This window comes from Pristis pectinata, chromosome 4 (assembly GCF_009764475.1).
Source record: "Pristis pectinata isolate sPriPec2 chromosome 4, sPriPec2.1.pri, whole genome shotgun sequence".
NCBI lineage: Eukaryota > Metazoa > Chordata > Chondrichthyes > Rhinopristiformes > Pristidae > Pristis > Pristis pectinata.
In genome coordinates this window covers 59,186,581-59,212,177 of record NC_067408.1, presented here as the reverse complement: position 1 = coordinate 59,212,177, position 25,597 = coordinate 59,186,581, and the positions used below count along the sequence as shown (strand labels likewise).

Below are 25,597 nucleotides of genomic sequence, written 5' to 3'. Positions count from 1 at the left end.
GCTTTAGAAATCCTGTCAGTCCGCTCTGATCCACAGCTCGCATTAACATGTTAAAACTAGCTTCTACCTTCTCGTTGTATCCCCATAAACCTGCTTAGCAACTGCATCCTATAGTACTGGCTGCCTTCTTAGATCGTAGACAATGCAAGCCAGCATGGTTTTCCCATGCATGTGACTAATATAGCCTGTTGGTTCTTGTTTATATGGTCTCTTGCTAAGTTCTGTATTTGTAACTTCATGCACTGTTCTTCTATCCTGCCCGCTGCCCCTCGGACAGGCTGACCTCTGCTCTCCGTACGACATCCTGCAGTCGGACGTCCACACCATTCAAAGGACTGTTGCCGCACTGCTGACACACAGGGAGAAAGTCCAACAGCCAACACCAGCCTTTCTCACATGGGATCTGTTTGGCTTTTGTGTATTCCACGCTTTCTTTTTAGTGCTGCTATATATAACTTACAACTGGAGCGTATTGGTTTAGAACATTGCATGTGCATATATCCTTGCACCGTGTGTATAATCCAGTTACAGGTATTTGTATTCTTTTTAATACCCACTGTCTGTTTCGTACTGTTACACTAATTCTACAGACCAAATTTTTCCCGGCGGGGTGGGGGGGGGGGGGGGGGGCGGCTAAAAACAAGAGGGCATAAGTTTAAGATCAGAGGCGAGAGATTTAAAAGGGACATCAGGGGCAACAGCTTTGCGGAAAGGATGGTGCGTATTTGGAATGAACTGCCAGAAACAGTGGTTGAGGCGGGCACATTAGCAACATTTAAAAGCCATCAAGATAACTACGTGGATAGGAGAGGTTTAGGGAGCTATGGGCGAAACGCAGAGGGGACTAGCTCGCTGGACAACACAGTCAGCATGGACGAGTTGGGCCAAAGGGTCTGTTTCCGTGCTGTGTGACTAAGTGCTGGTAAATTGGATTAGTATAGATAGGTCACCGTGGACATGGTGGAGCCAAAAGGCCTGTTGCTGTGATTCTTTTACCATGTCCTACAATACCCTGTACCTTCCTGACAGACAGAGACAATTTACTCCTGCATCGTAACAGTGGCATTACTGATAACCTGCTGTGTTCATGTTGTCCCCATGTAAAACCAGGGGGAGTAATTCTGAATAAACATATCCTGGAATGTCTTTCTGTTCAGGAAAGAAATTTACATCCCCTACCAATGGCAATTTAAAAGCTGAATTGCCATTTTGCACCCCAGCAATCTTGTCAGTACTCCCTGCCTTTGGCTGGGTCTAGATTGTAAATGCGTCTACATACACATGTGACAATGTGTTGCTCTTGAGAAGGAAATCATCCATCTGATGAAGCTGGACTGTTGACTTTCAGCGCCATCCTGTGGTGAAACTGTGGGTTTTTCATCTCGGCCAAGGCCGCTCTGGAAACAGGCAGGTTCGGTGATACTGCGCTGACCACCCGCTTTTTGCCGGCACTGGGCAGTACAGGCAGGGTCTTGCAAAAAGGGAGAAGTTGCTCCTCTATGATACCCTGTGGTTAAGTAAAATTTGATTGATTTGCAATAAGGAAACCAAACCTTTGTGTGTACTAAACTTCAGAATATGGAGGTAAGGTACAGGTTATTGCGAATAAAGGGGTTTAGGGGGCTGTGGGCGAAACGCGGGCAGATGGGACTAGGTCACTGGGCAACACAGTCAGCATGGACGAGTTGGGCCAAAGGGTCTGTTTCCGTGCTGTAAGACTAAGTGCTGGTAAATTGGATTAGTATAGATAGATCACCATGGACATGGTGGAGCCAAAAGGCCTGTTTCTGTGATTCTTTTACCATGTCCTAGAATACCCTATACCTTCCTGACAGACAGAGCCAGTTTACTCCTGCATCATAACAGTGGCATTATACCGAGTGGATCAGAGTACTCCCCACTGATTCACTGCAGCTAGCCTGAGTGCTATACACAACTAGCTCTATAGTCTGAGCAGGTAGTGAGCCTGGTCATAGGCAAGTGTAAGTGGTTGGGACATATTTGGTTTGGGTCATCAAAATTCATGAATCTGATCTTGGGGAAATAGCTCAGGATCTCTGTGGCTATTCATGAACTGCTGAGAAGGTATTTGAGCACTGATTCAGGTTTAGGATTCAAGCTCTCTCCTCCTGATGGCTGGTGTAAATTCACTCACTTTCCAGGATGCAGGGGGATGTACATGCCACGTGCGCTGTGTTCCGTGCTGGAGTCTGTGTGAGCTGGAAGGTTGGTGAGTACCTGACCTGCTGACCAATTAGCCCTGGTCCTGTTAGTAATCGCTGAGCAGCAGCTCAGAAGCCAGAGGTTGGGTCAGCTTTCTCTTCCTGATGCTTAGGGCCTGTTTGCAAAGGGATTCCCCTTGCACTCGCATGCCTGTGGCTCGTATCATTCCTGGAGGAATCTGTGGTAACATCTCTGCTTTTTGTGCTACCTTTCCATAGGAGAAGCTATGTTTGCCCCATCATATACTAGAAGGAAAAGGGTTGCTGAAAGTAAGTATGACTGTTCAAGCACTGCTAGACTGGGCCCTTACCAGATCCCCATTGTTTACGTGAATCCAGAGCCACAGTGCTGCCAACCTCCTGAAGTCCAGCGAGCAACACAGCCTCAAGCCCAGGGCGAGGACATGACGTACGAAAGGTGGACACTTTTCCTCAGCTGACATGTGGAGTCATTTCTGTACACTAGCAACATTTGTTTTAAAAGCATAACTAAAAACTACATATGTCACAATATTTAATCAATACATTAACTTTGCAACTACAGATAGATACAGCTTTTGCAGAAGTGGGGGAAAGCCAAATCTCTGAGTATGTTTTAATGTATTAAAGAAACACGATTTTGTTGTGCTAATTTGTTTAGTTGCCATAATATAACATTGGCTTTTGGTTGTGAAGAAGTTTAGAATGTGGTCATAAGTTATTTATATTATTTATTCAGGATATGTTTTACCCATCCATTGAGATGATTGTAAATTTGAAAGACTTGCAGCTAAAACTGCTTTTTAAAGATTGGAACAATTTTATTTTATGGTGGCAGTTTGGTCATTTTAGTTAGCACTTGGTTTCGTCTGTTGAACAACCCTAAGGCTTCCTTGAGAATATGCTGGTTATCTTCATGTGAAATGATCTAGTGAGAGAGAAGGGTGGTCACTCATTTGATGCAGTGTGTCGAACAGTGTCTCAAACTGATCACTGCTGAAAGTAAAATCACAGGGAACAGTTAGTACAGTTTAAACCAAATTGACCAAGTCTCTGTCGACACTCGATTAGTTCCTCTGGGTGCTGTATTCCTTTAGCACATTCCAGATCATGCATCCCTGGTTCAGATAGACTGGTTGGCTGACTTCAGTTCAGAAATGGAAACAGTATGATTTTGACTTTCCAAATGGATATGGCAAATTGAAGAACAGGATCTTAATGACACATTGCTCAGATGAGTAGTCTAGGGTAACTCAAGCTGTTACCAAACAGCAGGAGCAGGGAGAGGCACTTCATTTCCTGTGCAGGGAATCAGTGGAGTGTTTCCTAGTCCAATGTGCCTTGTTGCTCTGACATTTGTGATTGACTTAATACTACAGAATCTTAAAGTTTACATCAAAAGGCCATTTCATTGCATAGTAAGATTGATATTACCATACTTAATATTGCAACAATACCAAAAACTCAACTCAGATTAGCTCTGTGAAAAAGCCTGTTTTTTTTTGTTGTGGATGTGTGAACTCAGACTCTAGATTTTACCACACTTAATCTATTACCTTGTGCTGCAACACAAAACTCAATGCAATTTATTCAGCTGACCAGTCACCTTCCCACTGCACCTGCTGGTGGTATATTATGTAAATATGCAAGTAGTTTTACTGAATTCAGTGAGAGCTGCAGGAACTAACTGAAGATTTATAAGCCAAACCCAAATGCTAGTCATTAGACTTCATTGCCAATTTAGGGGACCAATTAAAAATGTAAAAGTACTCAGGAATCATTGCCCTACCAAAAGATGTTGAGTCACAAGCTGTTCGTGTGCCAGTCTTCGGAAAGCAGTTTCAGTAGTTTCACACTGCTTCCAGTTAACGTGAATGAAGCTGTGTGTCCGTGGTGGCCAACCCTTAAGTTTACTCACTGGAAGCAGATTGCATTTCAACGCATACGGGAAAGGTAGAGCTGACACTAAAAGAGCAGAAATGTAACCACTATTTAAAAAGAAAAACAGCCAGTTCTAAACAAAGGGAAAGCTTTATCCTCTCAGAAGTACCAGCTGCCAGGAATAGTGGTCGGTTGGGATTGCTGTAAATGGGAAGGGGCAGTGGGGATGGGGGAGCTGCGTAGAGAACCCATCTCCAACTGCCTGAAGAGTGGGGTCAGAGGCAAAGCTCCCCACAGATCTGAAAACAATTGTGTATGATTCTGCTCCTTTCTGAATGTGGATCTTTTGCTGCAGTTTGTTCTAATAAAGACGCATGAGGTATAAATGCATCAAATGTACTCCAGCGCATTTCTCTTCAGCTTGGATGATTACATTATATCATCAGCAGATGACGTACAAATCTGATTGATATGCTGTCAGCATTTTGCTGGGATGGGCATCCTTTCTATCATTTGTAGGGCTTCTGTGATGTAGAAACTGACAGGGCTGGTGCACAGGTGAGGAGAGATGGGGGTGGGAGGGAAGTCAGTGGGCTGACTACCCTCACACAAAGAACATTAACAGGAGAGAGTTTTCATTGATGAAAGGATTAAAAGATGCTCTACCAACTGCTGACATAGGAAATTCATTGCAGAAAATTATTGTGATAGGGTAACTTAGAGCAAGAATAACAGATGTGGTTTCATCACAAATATTTGTTTTGTCTTAAATATTCTGTAGCAATGGCAGTGCTGTTAATGATGAATAGTGTGGGAAGAGGATAGCAGAGAGAAGTGGGGTGGGGGCGGGGTGGTGCTATCAAGAATGGGGAGGCACTGTGGAGAATAGGGGTGGGGCTATTGATAATGGGGCAGGACTGTGAATGCGGGCAGGGCAGTGTGGATGGGCAGAACTGTGGGGGTGGAGCCGAGGTGTGGAGGGAAATAGAGCCACAGGATTCCCCGTGGTGACAGGAATCCAGCAACAAGTAAAGGAGTTTAATTACACTTCTGCCTGCCAACCTCAAACAAAATTAGCTTGATAATGGGAATTATGTTCATGGAAATGGTATTTTGGTAATTATTGCTATTATTCTTCTTGGTATCAATTTTGTTAGTGAGTGAAATGTGGGGCAGAGGGGGACAACCGAGTGCTTCAGTCAGGATGAACAATACCCATGCAATAGGCGAGAGTGTTGTATAGGGACTGGAGGGGTTACACTTCAGTACTTAAACCACTTATTTGCGCCACACGTCTGTGTAGCATCAACACAGTCATTCAATTTTTACTTTTGGGGATGTCCCCGAGCACAGATAATGGATTTTGTGAAATTGAGATAGGACCTGAATCCCTGGTTTGCACCCAGGAAGTGTGATGTATATTGAGAATGTCGGCAGTATGTAATAACTTGAGGGCTTGTGATGTGCTGCAAAAGGAGATTGTTATCTGAAAATAAGCGAGTGTGGGTACACACCCTCATGAATATCAACAGCATTCTTCCAATTATCCTAAGGCACAAACTCACCAAACCATCTTATGATTCCAAATAAATGAAAATAGTACAGTCTCTTGAGGCATCTGTCTATGAAGGAGAGGCAGTGTTGATATTTGAGGGAAAAGATGGGATCAAGCAGGAAGGTCCGTTAGTTGTGTTATGACAGTGTGCATTCAAAAATGATACATTCTTAAACGGAACAAATCAGGAGTTTAGTTCAGTTCCACTCCCATGTGAGTTCTCTGTTCTGAAATAAAATCCAGATTATAATCCCAGCCCTGAACAAGAATTGTTTACTGTAGTTTTAGGTGGGTATAAATAGAAAAATCAGCAGGGCACTACAATGGAACTATGCACTTAATTGGATTTCTATTAGGAGGCAAAAGCGATCTTTGTTTAACAAATGCAGGCTGTTTTGTACCAGAAGTTTAAAGTCTAGTGGAAGCACAATTGGTAGATGAGGAGAACTTCTGATTTGCATCTTCCAGATGAGCCCTGCTGTGGAAATGCAATTTACAGAGTGATGTATTTACATGTATATAATGACCTCATGCTTTTTTATTTCGAGATTGAGTATTTGCTGTTGGAATGACATTGGGTAATCAGGTTTTCATTGTTCACAGCTGGCTTTCAGCATGTATTGTGTAAAAAAAATGTTCTATCTTTTAATATTTTGTAAAATTGCAGTTTTTAGAGTGATCGATTTCTGGGGAACCCAGTTCCACTTGTATGGCCAAAAGATCTTCTGATGTCTGTATATAGTTTGGGGAATGTATTTTGCATGTGTGGCCTTTGATGTTATCTAAAGCCATTGTACATAGTGTATATTATGTAGAAATCACTTCTATTGTAACATCAATAATAAAGTCATGTTATTTGCATAGCCCTCGTCTTCTGCCTTCTATTCCTGCCTTCTCTTTGATGCCCCAAAACATTCTCCTTTACATTTTGACACTTGTTTCTCAATGAAGTGAATCTTGAAGAACAGCTGTCAATTATTGCAAAAACTGAACAAACCAAGCTTGAAAAATACATGAATCTGATATATTCATTCCATCCACCAGTGGCTGCAGTGTGTACCAGCTACAAAATGCACTCCAGTTACTCCGACAGCACATCCCAAACCCATCAACTCTCCCAGCAAGGAGGACAAGGGAACAGGCTCCCAGGAACACCATCACCTACAGGTTCCCCTTTTAAGTAGCGCATCATTTTGTCTTGAAAATGTATCACTGTTCCTCCATCATTCACAAGGATGTTACTGGGTCTGGAGGGCTTGAGTTACAAGGAGAGACAGGATAGGCTGGAACTTTTTCTTGGAGCGAAGGAGGCTGAGGGGTGATCTCTTAGAGGTTTATAAATTCATGAAGGGATAAGGTGGATGGTCACAGTATTTTTTCCCAGGGTGGGGGAGTCTAAAACTAAAAGGTATAGGTTTCAACTTCCCACCCAACTTTTCAATCTGTCCCGCTGAATCCTTAGACAACCTTCTTCACTACAACTCCTTCAATTTTCAAGTTGTCTGCAAACTTACCAGTCATACAACCTACATTCTCTTCCAAGTCAGTTATGTATATTACAAAGGTCCCAGCACCGCTCCCTGTGGTACACCCATTAGCTTTAAATCTCTCTCCTCAGGGGCAAAGTTTTCTACCCTCTCTGTGCTCCTTGTAATTTTATATACCTCATTCTGGTAAAATCTTCCTTTTGTATAGTGACCAGAACTATAAGCAGTACTCCAACTGTGACGTAACCAAGATTTTATAAAGCCATACCATGACCTCTATGCCCCAGCTAATTACTTCTCCACATTATCTACCTGTGATGCCACCTTCAGGGATCCCTGAACTTGTACACCAAGGTCCTCCTGTTCCACAATATTCCCCAAGGTCCTTCCATTCATTGTGAATGCCCCATACTTATTAGTCCTACCAAAGTGCATGACTTTACATTGATCAGAATTAAATTCCATCCACCAATGCTCTGCCCAACTTGCCAACTAATCAACATTGTTCTCACTATCAACAACACTACTGATTTTTACATCACCTCCTACATTCACATCAAAATGAGAAGTATTCATCTAAGACCTCACCTACACCCTCTGGCTCCACACATACATTGCCATTTTGGTCTCTAATGGTCTCTGCACTTTCCCTGGTTAGCCACATGCCCTTAATATAAAATGCTTTGGGATTTCCCCTAATCTTATCTGGCAGTGATGTTTCATGTACACCTCCCCCCTCTGTCCTCTTACTTTTTCCATACTCCTGAAGGCCTCCCCTTGTTTCAGCTCTATCCTATCACCTGCTTCTTTTTTATTTCTTTATCCAGCTCTCAATATCTTTGTCATTGAGAATTTCTTGGATTTGTGGTCCTTACCTTTCACAATTATGAGAACAAGTTGGCTCAGAACTCCCATTATTTCACTTATAAATATTCCCCCTTGTTAGATGTAGATCTATCAGCAAGTAGCTATTCCCAGTCTACTTGTGGCAGGTTCTGATGATATTGAAATCGGGCTCCCCACCCCCCCCCCCCCCCACCAATCCAGGACCACCTTTATCCCTTTCCATAACTACTTTGACACTCCAAAATGCTCTCCCATTGACAGTTCATCCATTTGCCTGGCTTCATTCCCTAAGATTAGGTTCAGTACTGCTCTTCTCCAGTAGGACTATCTACATACTGGCTCAAAACATTCTCCTGGACACACTTTAAAAATTCCACCCACTCTACGCCTTTGTGTGATCCCAGTTAATATTGGGGAAGTTGAAATCCAGTCCCCCCATAACCCTGTTACTCCAACATTTCTGGTTTGCTCTATCTCCAGGCTGTTAGGAGCCTTGTAGTATACTCCAAACAACACATCTAACATTCCTTTTTGCTGCAAATGCTGGAATCTGAAGCATCAAGCAATCTGCTGGAGAACTCAGTGAGTTGAGCAGCATCTGTGGGAGAATGCAGGGTCCTGATGCAGGGTTTTGACCCAAAACATCAACAATTCCTTTCCTCCCACAGATGCTGCTCAACCCACTGAGTTCCTCCAGCTGATTGTTTATTGCCCAGATTAATGAAGACAAATATTCCATACATCTTCCTAACCACACTGTCAAGTATCTGTGGATTTGCACACTATGGTCCCTGATTTCGTCAATAATTCTGGGACCTTGCCTTTCATGGTGTATATCCTAGCCTCTTGAGTATTTCCAAAGTGATTCACCTCAGATTTATCAGCACTAAACTCCATCTGCCATTTCTCAGTCCATTTCACCAACACATTGATATCACCTGTAGCCTAAGACCACCCTCCACACTGTCAACAACTCCAGCAGTCTTCATTTCATTCCACGAACTTACTGATCAAATCATATACAATGTATACTACAAACAGCAAGGGTCCCGGCACCACTGGTCACAGACATCCAATCACAAAAACAACCCTCCACCATTACCCTCTGCCTCCTATTGCCAAGACAATTTTGGATCCAACTTACCAACTTTCCTTGGATCCCATGGCCCTGAACCTTTTGAACCAGTCTCCCATGTAGGTTCTTGTGTATCACATCTCTTGCACTTATCAATACATTTTATTACTTCTTCAAAGGATTCAATCCAAATTGGTCAGACAGGATCTGTCCTCGACAAAACCTTTGATCAGTCCCTGTCTTTTCAAAAGATCATTAATCCTGTCCCTCAGCATTTGTTCCAATACCTTCCCTACTACTGATAACAGGCTCTTCCCTGCTGCCTTTCTTGAAAAGGGGAACCACACTTGCCATCCTATGGTCATCTGATACCTCACTTGTGGCCGGCAAAGGTTTAAAAATCTCAGTCAGTGCATGTTGTGAAACAGGTTCGGGGTCTCAGAAGGCGAGGGCTCTGAACACAGTCTTAGAGATAAATGATTTATTGACAAAAGATAAACGCGGGGAAAGGGTAACGGGAATAACACACACAGTTTATAGCGAGTGTGGGAAAATCGCAACAGGGGTAAAATACACACACACACACACACACACAAAACGAACCAGGTACAATCAAGGAAAAACAATACGATACCTGCCACCCCTTGACTCAGTGCAGGCTCAGCTCTATGCTACCTGGGATACTAACTAGAATGCTCCCAACCCTATTAACAGTGCACACCTTACCAACGATTTCTCCAGCGCCGTTCCACGGTTCCTCGGCCTGGGATGAAGCAGGGTGATCCCTCAGGGCAGGCAAAAGAGAGTGAGCCGAGCACATGTGGCATTCTTTATAGTGCTGGAGGGCTTGGGGGGGGGGGAGGGGGGGTTTCCAGCCAGGTAATTTAGAAAGGCCAATGGCCCAGTGCCAGCAAGGACTAATCGATTACAAAGGCCAATGGTCAGGTGTGCGCTGATGGGTGGGGCGGGGCCAAACCTTGATTGGCAGTGGTGTGTCTTCCAACCAGGTAGGGAGCAGTGCTGTCACATGACAGCCACGACCCTCCACAATACAGTGCCCCAGCAATCTCTTTGCTTATCTCCTATAGCAACCTGGGATAAATCTCATCCAGTCCTAGGGGTTTAAGCCCACTAGGGCATCGAGTACCCTTGGAGACTTGTACAAGAATTCCACCTTCCCTTCTGCTGTGTTCTCCAACTCTCAAGGGACCTCACTTATCCTTTTGGGTTCCACACACAAGTTGTCCCTGTTGTCCCTCATGGGCCTTTCTCTTTCCCTGGTAATTCTTTTGTCCTTAATATACTCATAGAACACCTTCAGATTCTCTTTAGTTCTCAGTACCTGCCAAATGCTTCCATTTTTCTCTTTATCCAACCCTCGATATCCCTCAACATCTAGGGCTCCCTGTACCTGTTATCCTTTGCTTTCACCCTTACAAGAACATGTTGACCCTGAACTCTTGTTATTTCCCCTTGAATGCTTCCCACTGTGCAGTGTAGACCTACCTGCAAGTAGATGCTCCTAGTTTACCTTTGACAGGTCCTGCCTTATTTTAATGAAACTGGCCTTCCCCCAAGTTAAGATCTTAATTCCTGCTCTATCCCTATCTTCTTCCATTTTCTCTTTGAAACATACAGAGTTATGGTCACCATCTCCAAAATGCTCCCCCACTGACACTCCCTCCACCTGAACAGCTACATTCCCCATGATAAGGTCCAGCAATGCTCCTTCCCTCATTGGTCTGTTTACATACTGAGTCTAAAAGCTCCCCTGGACAACCCTTAAACATTTTGTCCCCACGAATCTGTTAAGCCAATCCCAGTTACTATATGGGAAAATTAAATCCCCTCGTATTATAACGAAATTTTATCAATTCTCTCGGCTATTTGCCCACATATCTGTTCCTCTATCTCCTGTTGCCTGTTGGAAGGTCTGCAGTACGCCCCCAGCAAAGTGACGATGCCTTTTTTTTCTAATCTCTATTAACAGCGCAATATTCATGTAATCTTTGACTAACAGCACAATACCACCTCCCCTTTTACTCCCCCTCTGTCTCACCTGAAAATTTAAAAGTTTAAAGCTTCCCCAACAGCACTCACAAATCTTCCAGCAAGGAGCAACACACAAAGGAGCTGAAAGAACTCAGCAGGTCAGGCAGCATCTATGGGGGAAATGAACAGTTAATGTTGACCCACTGAATTCCTCCAGCTTTTTGTGTGTTGCTCCAGATTCCAGCATGCATGTCCAGCATGTGTCTCCCAGCAAGGATGTTGACCACATTCTTGTTAGGGTGCAACCCATCCCCTTTGTACAGGTCCCATCTTCTCCACAAACTGTCCCAATGATCCAAGAACCTAAAGCCTTCCCTCCTGCACCATCCCTTCTGACAATCCTTCATTAACTTACCCTTCTATTCCTACACTCACAAGCTCATGGCATCTTTGGTGACAACCTTTATCCTGCTCTTTAAACGGATGCTGCATGCCACCATGACGTGGACTGTTGACCTCTCCTGGGAGGACATTCCCCCAACAGTACCCAGCCCAGTACAGCTGTTAATGAGGACAGTGACCACAGGGGACTCTTGCACAATCTGCCTGTACTGGTGGTCACCTGTCTCCTCTCTCTCTCTGTATTTGTGGAGTGACCAAATCAGTGAACCTACTGTCTGGTTCATTCTCCACATCCCACATGCTCCACAGTGAGTCCATCCCCAGCTCTCACTGTTCTCTGTGGTCTGCCCGAAGTTAGTGTAGTCATCGTGAATGTTGGAAATGTCCCCGATTTCCCACATCTTGCAGGGGGAGCAGACCACTATCCTCACCTGCATAACCTGTACCACTACTCCCTTCGAATAAGACAGTAAGATAGAAAAACAACTTACCTTGTCACTACTTGCCTGAGTCACCAACACTCACCAAAGCCCATACTTTGACCTCAATTGGAGGATTTCCACCTCAAGACAGCTGCTTCATCATGGCCATTCCCACTGGAATTTGCCTCCTTTTTACATGCTGCTGGTAGGTTAGGAAACACTCTCTCCTACCTGGACCCCTCTGGTTTAACCTGTGGCTGCTCCTCCTCCTTGCTCTTGGCCTGCTCATTGGAAGAACCCCTGTCCTGTGCCTTGTCGCTCTGCTGAATGACTTGGTTTTCCTTCTACATTTGATTGCATCTTGCCCCCTCCAACTACACATCCAGTTCCCCAAATTCTTGTTGCAGAACCTCGTCCCTCTTTTGATCTGTTGCTAGTATCAATGTGAACCACAGCCTCTTGCCACTTACCCTTCCCCTTAACATGGTGGGCCAAGGGGCCTGTACTGTGCTGTAATGTTCTATGTTCTTAACAACACCCTGGAAACATTCCGTGACATCCTTGACCCTGGCACCTTCCTGGATTCACTTCTACAGCCCTCACCATCAAATCGCTTCCCATTATTGCCCTTGAACACTTGCTCCTCTCCCTTTGCGCAGATGGGCACCAACAGTGACTGAACTTAACGCCCCAGAGGTTCTGGAGTGAGATGACTAGATGCTTCCCCAACTACCTGCCTCCCTTTCTCTGCCCGGTGGTCACCCATTCCTTCTCTGACTACCTTTCCTCAAGTCACAGAGTGACTTATCAGAGTGGCCTCTGAGATATCCATGTAACTCAGCCTCATGGTCACACTATTGTACCTCCAGTCACCACTCAAGCTCCTAAACTCAAGGGTCCAAACTGGAGGCACCTCCCACAGATATAGTCATCCAGACTGCAAAGAACATCTTGGCATTCCCACACATTGCAAGGACTCTCATCACAGTACTTTTAATTTATAAAGGGCCCATTAAACTATCAACTATTATCCAATCCACACTTTATATGAGCTGTAAAGAGTACAGTCACCAACCACCTATCTGACTGACACCAATGTCACACTGCTCAATCAAAGGCCAGTACTGAGATGCTGCTACAGATTTCCTCACCAAAGCCCACACTCTGAGATCACTGCAGAGTATAAAAGTGGGGAACTCATATTGCAACTGTATAAAACTTTGGTTAGGTCGCACTTGGAGTATTGTGTGCAAATCTGGTCGCCCAATTATAGGAAGGATGTGGAGGCTTTGGAGAAGGTGCAGAAGAGGTTTACCAGGATGCTGCCCAGATTAGAGGCTATGAGCTATAAGGAGAGGTTGGACAAACTTCGGTTGTTTTCTCTGGAGCGTAAGAGGCTGAGGGGAGACCTGATCGAAGTTCATAAAATTATAAGAGGCATGGGCAGGGTAGACAGTCAGAATCTTTTTCCCTGGATAGAAATGTGAAACACTAGATGGCATAGCTTTAAGGTGAGAGAGAGAAAACTTAAAGGGGATGTGTGGGGCAAGTTTTTTTTTTAACACAGAGAGTGGTGGGTGCCTGGAATGGTTGCCGGGGTGGTGGTGGAAGCAGATGGTGGTGGTGGCATTCAAGAGGCTTTTAGATAAACACCTGAATGTGCAGGGAATGGAGGGATATGGACCAGGTGCAGGCAGAAGGTATTAGCTTAATTTGGCATCAAGTTTGGCACAGACATGGTTGGCAGCAGGGCCTATTCCTGTGCTGTGCTGTACTGTTCTGTGTTCACTCCAACACCCACAGTGCTTTTATACATTCAAAAAGTTCTAACCCAGTCAGCTGAAATGTATTTATCCAGTTCCCTCTTGAAGACTACAATGAAATCTGTCTGCACCACATCTCAGACAGTGCCTTCCAGTTTCCAACCACGCTGCATAAAGATTTTCCTCACATCACTCTTAATTCTCTTCCCCTTTACAACAGAGATGTCCTGCTCCAATAACATAGAGACCCCTGGTGAGACTGTATCTGGGATTCTGTGCACAGGTCTGGTCTCCTGCCCATGTGACAAGGGCTGCAGAGGTCCCCCTGATTGATGCCTTTGATTAATGATGTTCAGTTTACAAGATTGAGAGGCGATCTCAATAAAACATACAAAATCCTAAGGGATTTGACAAGGCTTCCCCCAGAACCAGAGGTTATGATCTAATGGGTTGCTCATTCTGGATATCTTGGTCTATATTCCAGATATAGTTACTGTGGAGAAGGACATGGAAGCTACTGAGCTCTGGGGAGGGAACAGTGATACGCTGGAACATATTTACACTATGAAGGAGGTGGTGTTAGTGGTCTTGAAGCACATCAAGCTGGATAAATCCCCAGGGCCAGACCGGGTGTATGCTAGGATGTTGTGGGAAGCAAGGGAAGAAATTACTGGAGCCCTGGCAGAGATATTTGTATCGTTAGTCACAGGTGAGGTACTGGAAGGCTGAAGGGTGCCAGCTTCTATCCCACTGTAAAAACTCTTGAATGGACCTCTGTATGATAAAGATGAATACTTGATCTCACAATCTACCTCATCATGGCCCTTGCACCTTACTGTCTGCCTGCACCACACTTTCTCTGTAACTCTAACACTATATTCTGCACTCTGCTATTGCTTTTCCCTTGTACTACCTCCATATGCTGATGTTTTGAAATGATGTGTGGATAGCATGCAAAACAAAGTTTTTCACTATATCTCGGTACATGTGACAATCATAAACCAATTACCAATTATTTAAGAAGGGCTGCAAGGACAATCCAAGGAATTACAGGCTGGTGAGCCTTATGTCAGTGGTGGGAAAGTTACTGGAGGGGATTCTGAGAGACAGGGTCTACCTGCATTTGGAAAGGCAGGGACTGATTTAGGGATAGTCAGCATGGTTTTGTGCATGGGAAATCATGTCTCACAAATTTGATTGAGTGTTTTTTGATGAGGGCAGGGTGATATTGTCTGCATGGACTTTAGCAGGGTTTTTGACCAGGTCCCGCATGGTAGGCTGGTCCAGAAGGTTAAAACAAATGGGATCCAGTGTGAGCTAGCAAATTGAATGCAAAATTGGCTTGGTGGTAGGGAGTCAGAGGGTGGTAGTGGAGGGTTATTTTAGATTGGAGGCCTGTGACCAGAGGTGTGCTGCAGGGATCAGTGCTGGGTCCTCTGTTGTTTGTCATATCGATTCGGAGCAAGAAGGCTACGAGTGGAATCGGCAGAGGACTTCCAAGAAGCTAAGTTTTTTTTCACTATTCGGGAATAGTGGGGCAAGACTGAGCAGGCGTGTGATGTCAGCTGGTCGAGCACAAAAGGTTTAAAAAAACCACCATATCCAGTGGGCAGTGTTCAGAATGGGTAGTGGAGTGAGAGGTAGCAGAGTGATTGGGCTTTGGCTCAACTGGCTTAGGCGGTAATGGGACAAGGCGAGGTAGGTGCTAATTGAGGAAAGGAAGTAGTATGAGTGCAGTTTTCTGTGCTCAGTGTCAGATGTGGGAGGTCCTGGAGTCTTCCAACCTCCTGGACGGCCACATCTGCACCCGGTGTGTTGAGCTGCAGCTCGATGACCTTCGTTTGGTCAGAGTGAGGAGGTGATAGAAGGGAGTTATAGGCAGGTGGTCACACCGGGGCCACGGGAGACAGGCAAGTGGGTCACAGTCAGTGGGGGGGGAAGGGGAAGAGGCAGGTACTAGAGAGTATCCCTGTGGCTGTACCCTTTGACAATAAGTTCTCCTGCTTCAGTACTGTTGGAGGAGACAGCCTATTTGGGGGAAGCAACAGTGGCAGTGCCTCTGGCACAGAGTCCGGCCCTGTGGCTCAGAAGTGTAGGGAAAGGGAGAGGAAGACAAGTAGTGATAGGGGACTCGATAGTTAAGGGGGTCAGACAGGTGATTCTGTGGATGCAGGAAGAAAACTCGAATGGTAGCTTGCTTCCCAGGTGCCAGGGTCTGGGATGTTTCAGATCATGTCCAAGATATCCTGCAGTGGGAGGGAGAACAGCCAGACCTCGTGGTACATATTGGTACCAACGACATAGGTAGGAAAAGGGATGAGGTCCTGAAAAAAGACTATAGGGAGTTAGGAAGGGAGTTGAGAAGCAGGACCTCAAAGGTAGTAACTTCAGGATTACTGCCTGTGCCACGCGACAGTGGGTATAGGAATAGAATGAGGAGGAGGTTAAATGTGTGGCTGAGGGATTGGAGTAAGGGGCAGGGATTCAGATTTCTGGATCATTGGGGCCTCCTTTGGGTAGGTATGACCTGTACAAAAACGACAGTTGCACTTGAATCCCAGGGGGACCAATATCCTGGTGGGGAGGTTCGCTAAGGCTACTGGGGAGAGTTTAAACTAGAATTGTTGGGGGGTTGGGAACCAAACTGAAGAGACTGGGGAAGAGGCATTTGGCTCTCAAATAGAGAAAGCTTGTAGACAGTACGAGCGGGAGGATAGGCAGGTGATAGAGAAGGGACATGCTCAGACCAGTGGTTTGAGATGTGTCTATTTTTACGCAAGGAGTACCGTGAACAAGGTGGATGAGCTTAGGGCTTGGGTCAATACTTGGAGCTACGATGTGGTGGCCGTTACAGAGACTTGGATGGCTCAGGGACAGGAATGTTTACTTCAAGTACCGGGTTTTAGATGTTTCAGAAAGGATAGGGAGGGAGGAAAAAGAGGTGGGGGAGTGGCACTGTTGATCAGAGATAGTGTCACAGCTGCAGAAAAGGTTGATGTCATGGAGGGATTATCTACAGAGTCTCTGTGGGTGGAGGTTAGGAACAGGAAGGGGTCAATAACTTTACTGGGTGTTTTTTTTATAGGCTGCCCAACAGTAACAGGGATATTGAGGAGCAGATAGGGAATCAGATCCTGGAAAGATGTGATAATAACAGAGTGGTTCTGATGGGAGATTTTAATTTCCCAAATATTGATTGGCATCTCCATATAGCAAGGGGTTTAGATGGGGTGGAGTTTAAGTGTGTTCAGGAAGGTTTCTTGACACAATATGTAGATAAGCCTACAAGAGGAGAGGCTGTGCTTGATTTGATATTGGGAAATGAACCTGGTCAGGTGTCAGATCTCAGTGGGAGAGCATTTTGGAGATAGAATTATGATCACCATCTCCTTTACGATAGCATTGGAGAGAGCTAGGAACAGACAGACTAGAAAGGCATTTACTTGGAGTAAAGGGAATTATGAGGCTCTCAGACAGGAAATTGGAAGCTTAAATTGGGAACAAATGTTCTCAGGGAAAAGTACGGATGAAATGTGGCAAATATTCAGGGGATATTTGTGTGGAGTTCTGCATAGGCATGTACCAATGAGACAGGGAAGTTATGATAGAACCATGGTGAACAAAGGCTATAACAAATCTAGTCAAAAGGAAAAGCTTACAAAAGGTTCAGAGAGCTAGGTAATGTTAGAGATCTGGAAGAGTATAAGGCTAACAGGAAGGAGCTTAAGAAGGAAATTAGGAGAGCCAGAAGGGGACATGACAAGGCCTTGGCGGGCAGGATTAAACTAAACCCCAAGGTATTCTACAAGTATGTGAAGACCAAGAGGATAAGATGCGAAAGAATAGGACCTATCAAGTGCAACAGTAGGAAAGTGTGTATGGATCCAGAAGAAATAGCAGAGGTACTTAATGAATACTTTACATCAGTATTCACCACAGAAAAAAGATCTGGGTGATTGTAGTGAGGACTTGCAGCAGACTGAAAAGCTTGAGCATGTAGATATTAAGAAAGAGGAGGTGATGGAACTTTTGGAAAGTATCAAGCTGGATAAGTCGCCGGGACCAGATGAGCTGTACCCCAGGCTGCTGTGGGAGGCGAGGGAGGAGATTGCAGAGCCTCTGGTGATGATCTTTGCATCATCAATGGAGACGGGAGAGGTTCCAGAGGATTGGAGGATTGTGGATGATGTTCCCTTATTCAAGAAAGGGAGTAGAGATAGCCCAGGAAATTATAGACCAGTGAGTCTTACTTCAGAGTTGGTAAGCTGATGGAGAAGATCCTGAGAGGCAGGATTTATGAACGTTTGGAGAGGTATAATATGATTAGGAGCCAAGAGGTAATGCCGCAGCTATATAGGACTCTGGTCAGACCCCACTTGGAATACTGTGCTCATTTCTGGTTACCTCACTACAGGAAGGACATGGAAGCCATAGAAAGGGTGCAGACAAGATTTACAAGGATGCTGCCTGGATTGCAGAGCATGCCTTATGAAAGCAGGTTGAGGGAACTCGGCCTTTTCTCCTTGGAGCGAAGGAGGATGAGGGGGGACCTGATAGAGGTATATAAGATAATGAGAGGTATTGATCGGGTAGATAGTCAGAGGCTTTTACCCAGGTCTGAAATGGTTGCCGCAAGAGGACATAGGTTTAAGGTGCTGGGGAGTAGGTATAGAGGAGATGTCAGGGGTAAGTTTTTTTACGCAGAGTGGTGAGTGCGTGGAATGGGCTACCAGCAACGGTGGTGGAGGCAGAAATGATAGGGTCTTTCAAGAGACTTTTGGATAGGTACATGGAGCTGAGAAAAATAGAGGGCTGTGGGTCTCTAAGGTAGGGACATGTTCGGCACAGCTTTGTGGCCGAAGGGCCTGAATTGTACTGTAGGTTTTCTGTGTTCTATGTCTAAAATGTGGCAAATGTTCAGGGGATATTTGTGTGGGGCTCTGCATAGACATGTTCCAATTAGATAGGGAAGTTACAATAGGATACAGGAACCGTGGTGTACATAGGCTGTAATAAATCTGGTCAAAAAGAAAAGTTTACTAAAGGTTCAGAGAGCTAGGTAATGTTAGAGATATGGAAGAGTATAAGGCTGACAGGAAGAAGCTTAAGGAGGAAATTAGGAGAGCCAGAAGGGTACATGAGAAGGCCTTGGTGAGCAGGATTAAGGAAAGCCCCAAGGCATTCTACAAGTATGTGAAGAGCAAGAGGATAAGATGCAAAAGGATAGGACCTATCAAGTGTAACAGTGGGAAAGTGTGTATGGATGGGAAGAAATAGCAGATGTATTTAATGAATACTTTACATCAGTATTCACTATGGAAAAAGATCTTGGTGATCGTAGTGAGGACTAGCAGCAGGCTGAAAAGCTTGAGCACATAGATATTAAGAAAGAGGACGTGCTGGAGATTTTGGAAAGCATCAAGTTAGATAAGTCACAGGGACCAGATGATATGTACCCCAGGCTGCTGTGGGAGGCGAGGGAGGAGATTGCAGAGCCTCTGGCGATGACCTTTGCATCATCAATGCGGACAGGAGAGGTGCCGGAGGATTGGAGGTTTGCGGATGTTGTTCCCTTATTCAAGAAAGGAAGTAGAGATAGCCCAGGAAATAATAGGCCAGTGAGTCGTACTTCAGTGGTTGATAAGTTGATGGAGAAGATCCTGAGAAGCAGGATTTATGAACATTTGGAGAGGTAAAATATGATTAAGGAATAGTCAGCATGGCTTTGTCAAGGGCAGGTTCTGCCTTACAAGCCTGATTGAATTTTTTGAGAAAGTGACTAAACACATTGATGAAGGAAGAGCAGTAGATATAGTGTATATGGATTTCAGCAAAACATTTGATAAGGTACCCCATGCAAGGCTTATTGAGGAAGTAAGGAGGCATTGGATCCAAGGGGACATTGCTTTGTGGATCCAGAACTGGCTGGCCCACAGAAGGCAAAGAGTGGTTGTTGACAGGTCATATTCTGCATGGAGGTCAGTGACCAGTGGTGTGCCTCAGTGATCTGTTCTGGGACTCTTACTCTTTGTGATTTTTATAAATGACCTGGATGAGGAAGTGGAGGGATGGGTTAGTAAGTTTGCTGATGATACAAAGGTTGGAGGTGTTATGGATAGTGTGGAGGGCTGTCAGGGTTACAGCAGGACATTGATAGGATACAAAACTGGGCTGAGAAGTGGCAGATGGAGTTCAACCCAGATAAGTGTGAAGTGGTTCATTTTGGTAGGTCAAATATGATGGCAGAAATATAGTATCAATGGTAAGACACTTGGCAATGTGGAGGATCAGACGGATGTTGGGGTCCAAGTCCATAGGACGCTCAAAGCAGCTGCACAGGTTGACTCTGTGGTTAAGAAGGCATACAGTGTATTGGCCATCATCAATCATGGAATTAAATTTAGGAGCTGAGAGGTAATGTTGCAGGTATATCAGACCCTGGTCAGACCCCACTTGGATTACTGTGCTCAGTTCTGGTCACCTCACTACAGGAAGGATGTGGAAGCCATAGAAAGGGTGTATAGGAAATTTACAAGGACGTTGCCTGGATCGGGGAGCATGCCTTATGGAAACAGGTTGAATGAACTTGGCCTTTTCTCCTTGGAACGACAGAGGATGAGGGATGACCTGATAGAGGTGTATAAGATGATGAGAGGCATTGATCATGCGGATAGTCAGAGGCTTTTTCCCAGGGCTGAAATGGTGGCCACAAGAGGACATAGGTTTAAGGTGCTGGGGAGTAGGTATAGAGATGTCAGGGGTAAGTTTTTTACTCAGAGTGGTGAGTTCGTGGAATGGGCTGCCGGCAACGGTGGTGGAGGCGGATATGATAGGGTCTTTTAAGAGACTTTTGGATAGGTACATGGAGCTTAGAAAAGTAGAGGGCAATTGGTAAGCCTAGTAATTTCTAAGATAGGGACATGTTCGGCGCAGCTTTGTGGGCCAAAGGGCCTGAACTGTGCTGTAGGTTTTCTATGTTCTATATATATTAACGATTTGGATGAGAATGTAGGTGGCATGGTTAGTAAGTTTGCCAATAAAACCAAAATTGTTGGCATGGTGGGCAGTGAAGGACGTTATCTAAGGTTACAACAGGGCAGAGGAATGACAAATGGAATTTAACTCCAGCAATTGCGAAGTGGTGCATTTTAATAAGCGCAGGACTTACACAATAAATGGAAGGACCCTGGGGAGTGTTGGGGATCTAGGGGTACAAGTACATAGTTCCCTGAAAGTGGCCACACAGGTAGACAGGGTGTTGAAGAAGGCGTTATGGCATGCTTGCCTTCATCTGCTGACGGATTGAGTACGAGAGTTGGGATGTCATGTTATCACACTTCAAATAGTGTGTGCAGTTCTGGTCACCGTACTATAGGAAGGATGTGATTAACTTAGAGACAGTGCAGAAAAGATTTGTAAGGATGTTGTCCGGACTGGAGGGCTTGAGTTAGAAGGAGAGACTGGATAGGTTGGGACTGTTTTCCCTGGAGTGAAGGAGACCAAGGTTTGTAAAATCATGAGGCATAGAGAGGGTAGATAGCCAGTGTCTCTTTCCCATGGTAGGAGGTGTCTACAATTAGAGGGCATAGGTTTAAGGTAAGGGGGGGGGGGGGGGGGTTTAAAGGGGAATAAATTTTTCACACAAACAATAGTTGGTATCTTGAATGAGCTGCCAGAGGAAGTGGTGGAGGCAGGAACAGGAACAACATTTAAGTGGCACCTGGACAGGTACTTGAATGAGTAGGTCATAGAGAGATATGGAATTAATGCAGGCAAGTTGGGTTAGTATAAATAGGCATGATGGTCAGCATTGACACGGTGGGCCGAAGGGCCTGTTTCTATGCCGTACAACTCTATGACTATCATTTAAGTGAAAACAATTTCACTTACTTGGTAAAAGAATAATATCTCACATCTGCAAAAATACAAGAATCAGAGCTTGATATCTGAGGGAGGTGGGTGTGTGTGCACAATGACTACCTTTGGACAATGAGATGAATGACCACACAGAGACACAGGCAGTGTCCAGACTAAGTCCTTTAGTCAAAGTGCAGATGGAAAATGTGTGACTAGAATAAGCAACCTGAGAAAAGCCGCGAAGGAGCAGCACTGGTGCACAGTGCCCGGATACTTGGGGGGAGGGGGCCCAGGGACAAAGCACCCTCAAGAACATTGCTAACCATATTTAACAATGTTATTCATCCACTGGTCTCCTTAAGTAGGAGTGAAATGCTATCAAGTGGAACATGGTCTGGGCAGTTCCCACTCAAATTCAAGTAGAAAGTCATAAAACTGCTTCCAGTTACCACACAGCCTGAACCACGCTGACTGGAACCAGACTGGAACAGAGCTGGCTGTCTCCAGCTCATTTAGATGGCAGTGCAGCCAAATACCTCATTTTATTCCAGAGGGATTGTTTGTAGCTTTGTTCCTTTGCACTGATGTGGACATGATAATGACTCTGATCAATTTCAAATGTAAATCAATGACAGTGATTGCCAGTGCGAGGGTTGACTGAGGATAAACTACAAGTGGCAGATCAGCTCACAGAGTACTGCCAGCCACTGTATGGGGAAGGGCAAGGACAACAGTATTGAACCAAAACAATTATTTTCTCTGAAGGGAAGGTAGAGTTTAGATGTTCATTCATTCTGGTGCCTAAGCGTTGAGATACTTTGCATGGTGCTTGATGTGGTCTCCAATAAATGAAGCGATGAAGTAGTAACTGTGATCGTATCCCTGCAGAAAGAAAACAATACACAACTGTTAAAAATGGAGAGAGATTTTATTGTGGGACAAAGATTATGTCAACATTATTTTAGTACAATTTATTAAACAGTTAAAGCTACAACAGCAGGCTGTAAATGCCTAAAGAATCTGGAAAAAAATTTGTTTTAAGATGTGAACATCCTTCAGTAACACTGTTTTGAGTGCTGAAGGTGCCCCATTCAATAACGTAACGTATCCCACTTTCTCAAAGTGCTGCATCTTTTTGCATTTTATTTCCCAACTTTGAAAGACTTTTTTTTAAACCACTGGGAGCTGTCAAAAGTCCAAAAACAGCATCAGAAAGAATATATTCAGAACAAATGATGAGAGGGTTCTGACAGTGAGAAGACTGAGCACTGACAGGGTGACTTGCCCCTTGACATACTGTAGTGTAAAAGGCTGTGGCTGTCATGTGACCATGACAACACTGACCCCTCTGGCTGGGATGACACCACTGTGCACATGGCCGAAAGCAACACCACTGTGGCTCCAACCCACTAGGTAAACACCTTTGTCCTTGCTGGACAACCCAGCCCCCCAGCAGCATAAAAGTGCTGCATGTTTGGTTTTCTATCTCTTTCTGTCTCCGAGGATGTTGAGATAAGCTGTGCACTACTTCAGGGCAGTTAGTTAAGGACTCCCGAGACCAAAGAGCCAATGTTTGTCCAGAATCAGGGTGTCCAAACATTGTACTGTTTATTCCTTGATCATTTGTACCCAGTTATTTTGTGTGTGTGTGTGTGTGTGTGTGTGTGTGTGTGTGTGTGTGTGTGTGTACCTCACCCCCTGTTGCGATTTCCCTCCACGTTCGCAATCTCCTGCTTGAGAGTGTGTGAGTGTGCATCTGTTCCCATTCATTCTGTTCCCGCGTTTGTCTTTGTTAATAAACCATTTTTAAATTACAAAGACTGTGTGTCCAGATCTTTATCTTTAAGATACCAAAAGAAGCTTTCTCACAACACATACAAAGCCAGCAGCCGGTGGATGTTTAATGAACCCTGCAACACTTACCTCCTGAAGCCGAAAAACAACAGGGATCTTCTTTTCAGTGCACGCCTTGATGAAATTATCAGGGAGCAACTGCCCTGCGACCAAGAACTGGTCGTCCCTTCCTTGATCAATGAGGATGTCCAGGAGAGGTCCCGAGTAGGATCCCACCAAACAGGTGGCATCATACATCTGTGCGGAATGAAGGACCACACTTCAACATTGGGTAGGCACCAATTCATCAGATGGCTTACAAACACAACTGATACTTGCACGCAATGTATTGCGGAGAGTTGTAGACACAGCCAATCCCATCATGCAAACCAACCTCCCCTCCATTGACTCTGCCTACGCTTCCCGCTGCCTCAGGAAAGCAGCCAATGTAATCAAAGACCCACCCCAGTCATTCTTTCTTCTCCCCCACCCACTGGGCAGAAGATACAAAAGCTTGAAAATACCCACCACCAGGCTCAAGGACAGCTTCTATCCCACTGTTATTAGACTCTTGAACAGACCTTTCGTACAATAAAGATGGACTCTTGACCTCACAATCTACGTCATCATGGCCTTGCACCTTTTTGTCTACCTGCACTGCACTTTCTCTGTAACTGTAACACTTTATTCTACATTCTGTTATTGCTTTTCCCTTGTACCACCTTGATGTGCTGATGTGATGAAATAATCTGTATGGATGGCATGCAAAACAAAACTTTTCACTGTACCTCAGCATGTGACAATAATAAACCAATTAGTAACTCAGTCATCAGCTGTATGTGTCAGTCTGAGCTGGGGTCCACTGGAGATTTACCAGGTGAGAGCACGAGGACTGTGGCAAGTGTGTGCCGTGGGAAGCACTCACCTCTGGGAAACTGAACCACTTTGAAAAAGAAACTAAAACCTGGGAGAGAAGAAAGGAATGCACTTGGTCTTTTCCCTAGGGTTAGGGAATCAAGAACTAGAGGGCATAGGTTTAAGGTGAGAGGGGAAAGATTTAATAAGAACTTGAGGAACAACTTTTTTTTTGCACAATGGATGTTATGTATGTGGAATGAGCTGCCAGAAAAAGTGGTTGAGGCAGGTGCAATAATGACCTTTAAAAGTCAATTGGACAGGTACATGGAGAGGAAAAGTTCAGATGGTTACGGGCCAAATGCAGGAAAACTTGTCTCTTTTCAACACTTAGATGGGAATCTTGGTTGGCATGGACCAGTTGGGCCACAGGGCTTGTTACTCCATGACTAAAGGCTTGGTTTGAGCTCACAAATGAAATGCAGCCCAGGGCTCCGAGCTGGACACAGGCCCAGGTGTGCTGAATACTTCTGTCTGCTGGCTATACAAGTCCCTTAAATTTAGTGTGCCCCACAGTTCAGCACGGACCATGCCTTTCACACCCTTCTGCTTGATTCAAAGAACTATTAGCTGCACCAAGTGGGACCCTGGGAGTGCAAAGAGGCAGAGCAATGATTCACGATGCCAGTGCCTTGAGGGGTCAAAGGTTCAAGTGAGCATGCAAGTGAAAGTTGGGCTTACCTCCCACTTGGTTTTATCAGGTCCCAGGTATCCAGTAAATGCTTTCTGGCCCCAAGGGCACTGTACAGGGTTGCAGATCGGAGCCAGTGCTGACACAGACTGCCCATGTGTTAGTAGGGATCAAAAGCAGAAATACAAGTTAATACTCATTTCTCTTTTCAATGCTGGTTACATGTAAGCTTTACAACATGGCTTGTACAGTTCATACTTTGCATGTCACACAAATATCCAACTTGATGCTCCAACAAATTCACGAGCATTTAACAAAATATAAAACTATGGAAATAAGCATGGCAGTCGTTAACTAAGGCCGCATGAAGGAGATTGTGTACTTTTAAGCAGGTTTTAAATGTTTCTTATATTAACAGTTGCTAGAATATTTTGCATTTGTACTTCATAGTTTTTTTTCCTTACTTTCTTTAGTATAAATAGTTAACTATGTTCTACTATTTTCATTTTAGCTTCTGTCAGTCCTGGCTGGCAGCATGCAGCATTTAAGCACCAGGTAATGATATCTTCAACAAGTAGCTTACCACCACCAGGGTCTTGCAGCAACAACAAGGTTCAAGTGATCTCACTGCTGTGTGGCAGAATGTGGAGAGAAGCACCAAGGTATTGTGCCACATACAAATTCTCCACAAGGGTGAGTAGTGCAGGCACTCGGTGCTGAGCTGTGGGGCTCAAGGA

General features: G+C 44.8%; 2 protein-coding genes across 8 annotated transcripts in view; one reads left to right on the top strand and one right to left on the bottom strand.

The window, feature by feature from the left end:
* lrch1 (leucine-rich repeats and calponin homology (CH) domain containing 1) overlaps positions 1-6,500 on the top strand; it is a 216,625-nt gene extending 210,125 nt beyond the window's left edge. For 3 of the 6 annotated variants that reach the window (XR_007956127.1, XR_007956128.1, XR_007956126.1), the window contains 2 exons: positions 278-531; positions 2,442-6,500. Coding sequence is in view for 3 of the 6 variants with exons in the window: in XM_052013271.1 (XP_051869231.1) it covers positions 2,442-2,555 (114 nt within the window). In the remaining 3 variants the exon portion in view is untranslated. Of the gene's footprint in view, positions 1-277; positions 532-2,162; positions 2,231-2,441 lie in introns of all 6 variants that reach the window. The other 3 variants (XM_052013271.1, XM_052013268.1, XM_052013269.1) reach the window with 2 other exon arrangements.
* Positions 6,501-21,648: 15,148 nt separating this feature from the next.
* Positions 21,649-25,597, bottom strand: part of esd (esterase D/formylglutathione hydrolase) — a 44,314-nt gene continuing 40,365 nt past the window's right edge. For both annotated transcript variants that reach the window (XM_052013274.1, XM_052013275.1), the window contains 3 exons: positions 24,911-25,009; positions 23,405-23,572; positions 21,649-22,363 (listed from right to left, as the gene is read on the bottom strand). In XM_052013274.1, the coding sequence (XP_051869234.1) occupies positions 22,283-22,363; positions 23,405-23,572; positions 24,911-25,009 (348 nt within the window). In that variant the 3' untranslated portion in view covers positions 21,649-22,282. The remainder of the gene's footprint in view (positions 22,364-23,404; positions 23,573-24,910; positions 25,010-25,597) is intronic.